The sequence below is a fragment of the Nannospalax galili genome, unplaced genomic scaffold (assembly GCF_000622305.1).
Source record: "Nannospalax galili isolate Female #2095 unplaced genomic scaffold, S.galili_v1.0 scaffold172, whole genome shotgun sequence".
NCBI classification, from domain to species: Eukaryota; Metazoa; Chordata; class Mammalia; order Rodentia; family Spalacidae; genus Nannospalax; species Nannospalax galili.
This window is the reverse complement of record NW_008331824.1, coordinates 294,074-305,291: the sequence shown is the minus strand read 5'-3', so window position 1 is coordinate 305,291 and position 11,218 is coordinate 294,074. Positions and strand designations below refer to the sequence as shown.

The 11,218-nt window shown below is 40.5% G+C and overlaps 1 protein-coding gene across 2 annotated transcripts in view; it reads right to left on the bottom strand.

Annotated features, from left to right (window-relative positions):
* Positions 1 to 11,218, bottom strand: part of Smg1 (SMG1 nonsense mediated mRNA decay associated PI3K related kinase) — a 108,603-nt gene that overhangs the window by 12,077 nt on the left and 85,308 nt on the right. For both annotated transcript variants that reach the window (XM_008826929.3, XM_029560539.1), the window contains 12 exons: positions 10,418 to 10,556; positions 10,220 to 10,329; positions 9,880 to 10,098; positions 9,231 to 9,421; positions 8,194 to 8,366; positions 7,770 to 8,049; positions 6,646 to 6,918; positions 6,240 to 6,474; positions 5,303 to 5,529; positions 2,661 to 2,811; positions 2,378 to 2,567; positions 1,724 to 2,193 (listed from right to left, as the gene is read on the bottom strand). In XM_008826929.3, the coding sequence (XP_008825151.1) occupies positions 1,724 to 2,193; positions 2,378 to 2,567; positions 2,661 to 2,811; positions 5,303 to 5,529; positions 6,240 to 6,474; positions 6,646 to 6,918; positions 7,770 to 8,049; positions 8,194 to 8,366; positions 9,231 to 9,421; positions 9,880 to 10,098; positions 10,220 to 10,329; positions 10,418 to 10,556 (2,658 nt within the window). The remainder of the gene's footprint in view (positions 1 to 1,723; positions 2,194 to 2,377; positions 2,568 to 2,660; positions 2,812 to 5,302; positions 5,530 to 6,239; positions 6,475 to 6,645; positions 6,919 to 7,769; positions 8,050 to 8,193; positions 8,367 to 9,230; positions 9,422 to 9,879; positions 10,099 to 10,219; positions 10,330 to 10,417; positions 10,557 to 11,218) is intronic.

Genomic DNA, 11,218 nt, shown 5'->3' with positions numbered 1-11,218 from the left:
GAGGCCCAGGCAGGGGATCTGTCAGTTCCAGGCCAACCCTGTCTCAAAAAAAAAAAAAAAAAAAAAAAGTCTAGATTTAAAAACTGAAAAGATTTTTTAACAGTTTTGCTTAACATGGCTAATTTTCATTTTCAGGGGTTGAGATAGGGTTTCATTTCTGGCCTCAAAGTCAATATATAGTTGAGGATGACCTTGAACATCTAATCCTCCTGCCTCCACAGATATGCACCAGACCCAGTTTATGCAGCACAGGGCCTCATGCATTCATGGCTAAGCAAACACTCTACCAACTAAACTATATCCCTAGCCCCAACACTTTTCAATTTTTAAGTAAATAAATTCCAAAATGTACAAAATTTTCAAACAAAAATTTTCAGAAGTTTTTACATATACCTCCCTCAAAATCCCCCAATGTGCTAAGCAGGGCTATTAATATATAACTAATGTCATTAGATTTGAATGTGCTTTTTCTAACTTATTGTGGTGGTTTGAATGAGAAACGTTCTCTATGGGCTCAGGTTTATTAAGCTAATTGGTGGTAGGTACTATTTGGGGAGATTTAAAAGGCGAGGCCTTGCTGGAGGAAGTACGTCACTGGGGGTGGGCTTTCAGAGTTCCTAGCCTCCTTCACTCTCTCTGCTTCCTGTGTACAGCTTCCATTCCTGCTACCATGCCTGCTGTGTGTACAACATGACTCTCATCAAACTGGAACTATAAGCCAAAAATAAACTCTTCTGGAAGTTGCTTTTGGTCATGGTGTTTTATCCCAGCAACAGAAAAGTAACTAAAATGCTTATGAAGTAAGAAAGTAGCTACTGATAAAGCTGGCAAAAGAATGATTCAGGCACAGTGGTGCACACCTTTAATCCTAGCACTGTTAGTTTGACACCAATCTAGTCTACAGAGTAAGTTCTAGACCCTATCTCAAAAACAAACACATCAACAGAAGGAAACAAAAAGTTCTACTTGCCAAGGGGAAACCAAAAAATCCACTAATGAAAAGCCAACTCAGAATAATCACTGTTTATAACAAAACAGATTCCAAAAACTTAATTTCCCCAATTATTCCATGCCTTCAGCTTGTTTGAAGCTACTGACAACACTGAAATTTACATTTATAAACGAAGAAATTAGAAGGCCATCTCAGAGTCACACTGGGCTTAGCATCTTACAGATCGTTGTCTAGCCCCCATGGGTTATCCTCTACAAAACATACTCTAAGAGGCCCTAGTTCTGTAGACAGGACATCACAACTAGGTTTGATTGCAACTCAAATCCATCTTACCCCAAAGTTTATGCTGTCATACTGGTCCTAAATAACCAAGGTCATAAAGAGACATCTACCACCAGTTTCCAAAAGTAAGGCAGATTTACTTAGACCCAAAGCTGTTTGTTGTATTTTTAGAGCACCATTGAAAACTATCTAGGGATAAACTTAACTATATATTCAACAATACATGAAGCAAATCAACATTAGGAGTAAATTCGACTGTTACAATTATATTCACGAATAAAATGCTTATCATGCAGCCCTGATGGAAAAAAACAATTCAAAGGATATAAACCTTAAATATGAATTATCTCAATTCCATAAAAGGAAAGCAAGGAATAATTGGAAAGAAAACACAAAAATCCTAAAGGCAGCTTTGCTCTGAATCAGCACACTTGAGGAAGTTTTGAGTATTTTTCTGTATGTTGTCTTAGAACACAGAAAACTGTTTACCTGGAACATGGCAATGTGCAGCTGAACCCGCTGTAGGCTTGTCTTACAGGACGAAATGCTGGTTTCCAGCCTGCGAACCAGGTCGTGCTTCTTCCAGGCTGTATCGTAAGAGCTGGCTAACACAGTGGCCCTGTTCATGACCAACTGTGAGAACTTCCCCACCTGAATGTTGTGCTCCACTGCTTTCTTACACAGATCGTCCACAGAAACTTTGCTTTCAGCACCAAAGTCCTTTGCCTCAACTTGAGCAATGATGTCCACACCCAAGGCACTGATAAAGCTACATAGTGTGAGTCCAAGGGCTTGGTTGGGGAGTCCTATCAAGAGTTGCCTCACGAAATCAGCTGTGAAGGCCTTGATAGGCTTGGCCATCTGGTCTTCACTAAAGCAAGAGTTTCTAAAAAGGGTTTTCACATTGACAATCTGTACAGGTCCATTCACGATATTCTGATCTTCAAGTGAACTTGAACCTAAAAAAGGAAAATCATCTTAAGATACTTCATGCAAGAGTAAGGATCAAATAACAGTAATACTGCTGTTTAAAGCTGTGAAGATTTCATGGTGCACAATTCAACTGAGCCTACCCCACCATGACCTTTCACAGAGCACTATATGCATACGAGTAAGGCCAGTACAATAAAGGTAGACTATTACCTGACAATGTTTTAGAAAAGGTACCACAGAGCCTGAAGAACTCCTTAATCGTCTGTAGTCTTTTTAAAAAGAAAATCTCTTCTAGCACCTGACGGTGATTGTCATCATCAAAAAAATTGACCTGGGTACTCCTGGCTTCCCGTATGATGTCAATCTTCCGCCAAGCTACAGGAATCTCCATCTTGTTTAACTATGTAAATGAAAAGGGAAGAATATTCATTTTCCACTTTCACAAACTAAATGCTACTGCACTCACTACTCATAAAACAAAGTCAATGTTTACCTTTTCAACTAATAAGCCAAAAGCAGTTTCAACCTGGGCAAACATGCCATCAAATGCTACCAAAAGCATCTGGCCAGCTGACATTTTTGGTGTCTCATCAACTGAACCATTTCTTGGTTGGATTAGTTCACCATACTGAGCATGTAGCATTCTAGAGAAAAAGAAAAGGCTTTGTTAAAGCTCTCACTGAAGGGAAATTTGTTTAGGGGAAAACACAGAAAGGTCCATAAGCCTCAGAAGTGGTATGCTAAGTCGACAGAAATCTACGGCATTATGATAGGAGTGCTATGAGAAAATGGCAGTGCCAATCCCAGAAGAAAAGAATAATTCCTGCTCAGTTTTGATTAAACTTCATGAAAACCTGAATGACTTCTTTAGGTTTTTTGTGAAACAGGGTCTCACTATGTAGCATTGGTTGGCCTAGAACTCGTAATATAGACCAGGCTGGCCTCAAACTCAGAGATCTTCCTGTCTCTGCCTCCAGGGTGCTGGTATTAAAGGCGAAAGCCACCTCACCCAGCTTGACATTTTTAATTAATTTTTTTTGGGGGGGGGGGTCTTTTTGTAACAGGGTCTCCCTGTAGCCCCAGCTGGCCTGGAAGTCATTATGTAGACCAGGCTGGCCTCAAACTCACAGAGCTCTGCCTGCCCCTGCCTCCCAAGTGCTGGGACTACAGGTGTGAGCCACCATGCCCAGCCCCAGCTTGCTTGACATTTTAAAAATTACTACATAATATATAAAATAATATAAACTCCCATATTGAAGAATGTCAAGAATGGCCTAATTCTAAAGCACAGATCTTCTCAGGTATGGTGGAACTATGGCCACATAACTGGAACCAAACAGTAAACAAAAGCACCTGCCAGCCATTTGCAGTACACTGAATTTTGAAGCGTGCGCATAGCTAAACTTAAAAAGGGGGGGGGGGGGGTCAGAGGACAAACTTTTTTTCTCTCCAAGCACTACCTTCAAAACATTTTACATAAAAACAAAACAAATACTGGGCATTTGTTTTTTGCTAATGATGATGTGAAAGAATAATGAAAGGTAAAGTTGAACTGAACATGGACAAGTCTAACCACGATGGAAGAAGGAACTAATCCCCAAAAGTCTTTATTTAGTTGGTACTTATGTTATTAATTACACTCTCTTAGTGTATAACTAAAATAACTAAAAAGATAGAAAATTTCTAAATGTAGCATTGACATTAAGGAATTATTGCTACCTTTCTGTTTAAGTAATAGTTTTTATTTCATACTCCCTGAATTGAATTAAGAAAAAAAAATCTGTTTTAACATAACTAAGAGAAGGTTGCCAAGGTGGCTCAATGGATAAAGGTGCTTGCTGCCAGATTATGCATGCCCGACAACCTGAGTTCAATCCCCTGAACCTTCATAAAGGTAGTAGGAGACACACAACTCCAGGAGTGCAGTGACACCCCCAAATAATTATGACCAAATTAAAACTAAAATAAGGTAAAATAACAGAATGTAAAGCAGATTGGGCGGGTGTAGATGATCACCAAAGGTAGTGAAATGAGCCCTTCACTCTCCCTCTCTACAAGCAATTTCTCATGGGAAGAAATGGTGGCTAGGTCATTTCTGCTCCCTCAATTATACTTTCTGTAATGAATTGGGTCTCTAGGGACAAAATCTCTAGGGACAAAAGAGTTTAAGGCTCAGCCATGGGTACAATGCATGTCTAGAGAGCTACTCAACTTCAACAGTTTCCAAAGCCAAGCTGTTTTTCTGGATTAAAAAGGGAACACAATGTTCAAGCTCAAAACATATAAAATATAAGCAAAATTAAAACTGCTCACCTGAAGTAGGGTATAAATTTCATCAGTGAATAAGTCACCTCAGATGCCTCCATGGCTTAAAAATACCACACCCAGGGCAGGCAAGATGACTCAGCAAGTAAAGGGGATTTGGCATATATAAGCCTGAGGACCTCTTTCAATCCCCAAAACCCGAGTAAAGGTGCAAGGAGAGAACCAACTCCATTAAGTTGTCCTCTGACCTCCACAAGTACACTGTAGTACATGGCCCCCCCATCACCCACCCTCACAAAATTACAAATCTTAAAACCACACTGAGCTTCACGTATGTGTGATCATGGCAATAAAGAATGTGTATGCATGACAAAGAACTACATAAAGCTACTAACATGCACAAAGCCTGAAACGAGTGCACATATTCCTGATGAAAGACAACCATGTTCCATGACTGTGCCACTGTCCATTTCATGGCATTGCTAGTGTGCTGTAAGCATGCAAGACAACAAGTCAGATAAAAGTGAAGCCTGAGCAGGAAGTAGTTATACTTTCTCTAGTGACTTTATAATCACTGTAAAATAAAGGCTTTTTTTCCTTTTTAAAATCTTGGAAAAGGTTATTACGTATGAGCATTTACCAATAATCCCATTGTTCCTAAATATTAAATTTAAAGTTTAGAGCTTAGAATCCTCCCCTCCCCACTTGTCTGTATGTAAGACAGGGCCTCTCTGTATAGCCAGGAGGGCCTGAAACTAACCATGCTCCTGCCTTAGCCCCCCAAGCACTGTGCTTACAGGCATGCATCACCACTGATTCACCCCATCTCTTTCTACAAGAACAGGACATAGCCAGTGAGCATTTACCTACCTGGCAACATCGATGTAATGAGCATGTGTTTCTTCCTCAAGTCCCATAGCTGCGTTTCGTAAATAGGCTTGAAGTGATTCAACCAGAGTCTGCAGTGGAACCCCATCGGTCGTCTGCTCAATGAGACTGTCCAGTTCATGTAGCATACTTTCTAAGGTATATTCTCCCTTCATTAAACATCTAAGAGCTTCTGGGAATATGATTTGCCGGAAATTTGAATTCAATTCCTGTAAATACATGAGAAATATATTTTAATGCTTTACTTATTAGGTAAGTCACACATTTAAAGACTCAGTGCTGCCATAAATTAAAAACCATATTGGGCATATTGACTGACACATCTGTAATCCTAGCACTAGGGACACAGAGGCAGGAGGACTGCTACAAGTTAGTTTGATAGCAGCCTGGACTATAAAGCAAATTCCAGACAAATCAGGGCTACAAAGACCCTGTCTTATTTAAAAAACAAACAAACAAAAAACAGCAAGAACAAAACCCCCAACTTGTGCAAATATACTATGACCACAAACCTCACACAGATGTCTATTTCAAATGAATGCTTAAACATCATTCAACAATCAAATTGCTCTTCTGGTTTAAAGATATGGAAAGATAATGCCTGGTGATCTGATTTTTTTTGTTTGTTTCTGTTGTTGCTTTGTTTTATTGGGTTTTTTTGTTGTTTTTTTTTTTTTTTGTTGTTTTTGTTTTTTTTTTTTTTTTTTTTTTTTTGAGACGGTCTCATGTAGTCAAGGATGACCTTTCTGATTCACTTGTCTCCATCTCTTGAATGTTGGGATTACAGATGCAGGGCATCACTCCTGATTTATCTGGTGCTGGGGAATCAAACCTAGGGTTTTGTGCATGCTAAGCAAGAATTCTACCAACTGAACTACATTCCCAACCCAATTTACAAAACCTAAAGTAAATGTGTCACCTGCAGTGAAGTGTACACTCCATTGGCTAAATGAACTGCCTCAGATGCTTCCACTGGGTTGGGAATATCTAAGTCCTGGGGTACCAGGTGGCACTGTTTCAGTAACTGAACCAAGCAAGTGACATTTCCACTCATACTGCACAGCTCCTCCAAGAACCAGGCTCCATCTCGGGATGTCAGATCAACCAGCTGCTCCCCAGCACTTGAAGCTGCACCTTCCATCATCAGGTTACGCCTACATGGACAATGAAAAACTGAGCTAAGTGCACAAAGGCTAAGTGCACAAAGAAGAGAGTTGAAATCTCAAAGAAACAGTCTCTAACACAGAGCAAGACTAATAGTCTTAAATAAGGAGTTGAATAAGACACATAAAGTAAGGACTCAAGTATGAGGCACGCTAACTCACCTTGTAAGAGTACAAAGGGCAGAAATAATGACACTTGCTAGACTCAAAGATCCTTCTTCTCCATTCTCATGAAGGAAAACTTTAATGCAACGCTCAATTTCTTTCAACTGATCTTCACAAACTGGCACAGTGACAGCTTCCTGTTTCAAGCGTTCCACTTGTCTAATAAGCCTGCTGTTGATGTCTGCTGCATACCGCTGCAGGGTCATTTCAGTGGCAGTGATGAACTGACATACTGTTGGGGGTGGTTGAGGAGCATACTGCATTTCATACCTATAAAAATAAAACAGGAGCTCTCTTATACACCCCTGCTTATATCGTTCACACTACAAAATATCTTGCGAGAAAATTACAATCTAGCCTCAAAAAGTAGGAGTCACAATTAATTGCATTTCATACCACCTGAAGGACTTATGCAACTCCCTCAGATAGCTTGTTGAGTTATGCTCAAATGAGCATAACTTCCCTTCAAACAATCCTACCATGCTAACATTGGCATATATTTAATTAGGAGAAAAAAATAGTGTCTTATAAAAAAAACCCTGAATGAATTTGCATTAACTTATTTATTCTCATTTCCTCTCTCTCTCTGCAGTGCTGGGGGAGGGAGGGATTGCTCCCAAAGCCTTGTATATGCTAGGCAAGAGCTATACCACTGAGCCACCTCCCTGAACCCTTGGTGTTTTGAGTCAGGATCTGCCTATGTAGACCAGGCGGTCTCAAACTTGCCAGTTGTAGCCTCTTTTCAAACCAAGGCATCAGGGAGTGATAACCTAATCCTGTAATCTCAGCCACTTGGAAGGCAGAGGTAGGAGGACAGACCATATCTCATAAAGAGAAGGCAAAGGCTCAATGTGGTGATACACAACTTTAATCCCAGTATTGGGAGACAGAGGCAAGAGGATCTCTGATTGTTTGAGGCCAACCTGGTCCACATAACAAATTCCAGACCAGTCAGGACTACATGGTAAGATCCTATCTTAAAGAGAGATGGGAGGGGGGAGAAAAAAAAATCAAAAGTAACTGTACTCAAATTCTATTAACCATTTCTTTCAGAAAAATGCAATTTACAAATATATCACAACTTTGCTTCTGTCAATGAGAAATGAATGTTTTCAACTTACTTCCTATAGAGTTCCTGGCAGCACTCCACTGTAGTATTGCAGATGAGCTCTTCCATCCAGGCCTTCCACTGTTCAATTCGATGTTTCTGAAATATGGCTTTTGGATACTGCAGAGCAACAGTTGCATAGTGATGCAGCTGTTCCAGACAGCCACGGAGCACTGAGCGCCTCTGCTGCAGAAGAGCGCCAACCTCCCCTTCCAGTTGCTCACACTGGCTAATGAGGTGGGCCTGGCCAGCATTCTGTAGAAAAGCTGTTGCTGGAACATAGCTTGGGGGACCTTGTGATAAAAGATAATCACAGTGAAGTCATTTCAAGTCAGTACTCAATCAAAGAGAGTACAGATCAGAACCCCATCCTCTCAAACACACTGACAGAACAGAACCCACATGCTCACATGCACCTAAAATAAGTCAACCCATACCAAGGTCCATTTGTGTGCTTATCTCCTGAAGCAAACTTGCAAGCTGAGTTGCTTCTAAATTATTGAACGCAGCCTGGTAATGTGTTATCCACTGCTCAAACTCATTCAGCTTCACCTGGATTGCTTCCTGAACAGCTCTTTGCTGAGTCTGTAGTTGAGTGTGTTCAGAATACCTAGTCAGAGAAACAAACAAATCCAAAGATAATTTGCTGTTTTCTCTATCTATGAAACCTTGGACTTACTCATAAACAGACTGCCAAGTTAGCACCGTCTGAATCTTAAAGGCCTTGTTCAAATGTCCCCAACTCTTCTGGTTTGTCCTGACCCTGCAATTCCCTCAACTATACTTGCAACACTTTTAACAAACTATGACATCTGCCCAGTTTTGGACTGCTTAAAGGAAGTTTGTTGGATCTTGGTAGTTAGTGAGTTTTCTGCAATGTTGGGCACCTGCATATTCAGCTACACTTTACTGAGCACTTGTTGGATGCAGTTCATTTACTTGGATCACTCTATTTAACTGTATGCTTTAAAAAAAAAAAAAAAAAAAAAAAAAAAAACTCAGCAAAGCAGACTAACTGCCACTGTACCAATCAAAAAGGACTCACACACAATTACAGAGGAAACCACAGTCTAGGTTTTCTGAATCCAAGTGTTCTAATCACTGCCTCCCATAATTGGTCAAAATTTTAAATTAACTATAATAAAGCAGAAAGTTGACTGATAGGCATGGTGGTGCAACCTTTAATCCCAGCACTCAGGAGGTAGAGGTAGGCAGATCTCTGTGAGATCAAGTACATAGCTACATAGCTAGTTCCAGGCCAGCTGGGGCTACAGAGAGACCCTGTCTCAAACATACAATAATAATAAAATAAAGCAGAAAAATATTGTTGAATATCTGTACTTTGAAACCGCCAGAGCTTAACAAAATGTCTTATCAATTTAAGTTGCAGGAGTAATTCTAATTTTTATTTACAAAATAAAAATTCTCCCTAAGGGCATATACTGAGTAGTACTAAGTAAACACTGTTTTAAACCTGTGTTGCAGAGTTCGAGAAGGATGATCCACTCCTTCAGCTCCTTCTAGAAACTCTATTTCTTCCAGCAGTTTTCCCTGCAGCTTTTCAACATCTGTCAGCTGCTCCTGCAGGCTCAGGTATTCATCTAAGCTGCTGTCCAGCTTGGGAAGCACAAGAAGCATCTCATCCCGGTTCTTAAACCAGTTCACCTGGAAAAGTGGTTGTGATCAGGAAGCGCTGTCAGAAGTTGGCTGTCAGATTGGTCAGAGGTGGCTACACTTGCATCTATTATTCTACCTAATCTCAACAGAAGTTAACGTGAGATGGAATGGTGGGTACTACCCCAATTTTACAAAGATTTGGTCAATGCATTCATATTCACCTAGCCATAAATGGACGTATTTGCAGGCCACGAAGAACAAGATTAGGATTGGCAATCACTGACAGGAAGGGAAGGCAGTTCAACCAGAAAGCACTTGAATGGTCATTAATAAAACATACTTCAATGTTCTTTCCAAGTTATACTTTTTTCAAAAGCATTAACCTAACTCCTAGGGGTGTGAGCCTGCTTATGTCTCTAAGAGTAAGGCTAACCGTAACATTCAACTTTTTATGCACATGTTCATTAAAAAGAAGAAAATAGTAATGTTACATTCACTGGCTTCACCTTAATTTCAGCTACTCTGGAAGAAAAGAGGCTGCGGGTGATCTCACGTTCCATCTCACGCTTGCTCTGCTTGTTCTCGGCCTGCTGGCCACCCCCACCATAGACGGCGCCTGCAAATCCAGCCTCTCCTCCAGCTGTCCAGTCCACCAGCGGATCATACACAAAGGCCTCCAGGAGCGTCAGCAGAGTCTCTCGGCCACGCCGCATGATATGGAGAACCTATTTTTCAGAAGCATTTTAAGTTTGCCATATACTTCATTAAGATGTTTTGTGACTGTTCATCCACAGGTTTTTGCTCATTTAACAGGTACACTACAGAGCAGAAGAGGAAACAGCATACCTGCTCACAGGAAAGCCTAAAAACACCTTCTACTCCAGTTACACCCAGTGCTGTTTCAATGTTTTGTGTCATTCGAAAAGGGACTTTCTCAGGAACTCTAAGGCTTTTACCTTGAAAAGACAAATTGTTTTATTTTTGCCCTTACCACCAAAAATCACTTGATTGGCAAATAAATGTACAAGCCCACTTTTATCTTACCTTTTTCAAAGCAAACATTGTAATCTATGTGAACCACTTCTCCAGTCGTCATATCTATGAGCACATTATCCAGATGTCTATCTCCAAGGCCGATTATGTAGCCGACCATAGACATGACAGCAGTAGATCTTGCATAGGACTAAAGAGGAGGCAAGCAGGTAAACATCACTAGCACATCTCCCTCCAAACATGGACTGGATGCTCTCAAATCAATAAACTCTACAATCCTACTCTCTTGTTACAAAATAAACCAATCAAAACAAAACATTCCTTGGGATTACTACATGTGGCTTGGCTACCCAGGCTCTGCATCCTGCAGTGCAATCAACCCTGGGGACCTGGGTAATAATCAAATGCTGCTTTGGTTTTATTTGAAGATTTTTTTTTAATTTTTAAATTATTTGTCCGTGTGTCTGTGTAGGTTTGTGCATGTGAGTACAGTCAAGGCGGAGGGCAAAAGAGGGCAAAGGATCCCCTGGAGCTGAAGTTATAATAGGCAGTTGTACGTGGGTACTGGTAACTGAACTCAGGTCTTTGGAACAACAGTATGCGCTCTTAACCACTGAGCCATCACTCCAGATTCCAGAATGCTGGATTTTTAAATAAACCAGGAACTTTCCTTCAGCTTTTTCAATTTTATTCATTTCCATTTCAGTCATCATCCCTTCTTAACCCGCTTCAACAGTCACAGCCATGTTTTTATAACTCTCAAGTAACATTCAGATATAGAGCTCAAGCTATCAAGTGTGGAAGGAGAAAGGAAGACTAGAAAGACAAGGAAAAGAACTGACCCAAAATCAA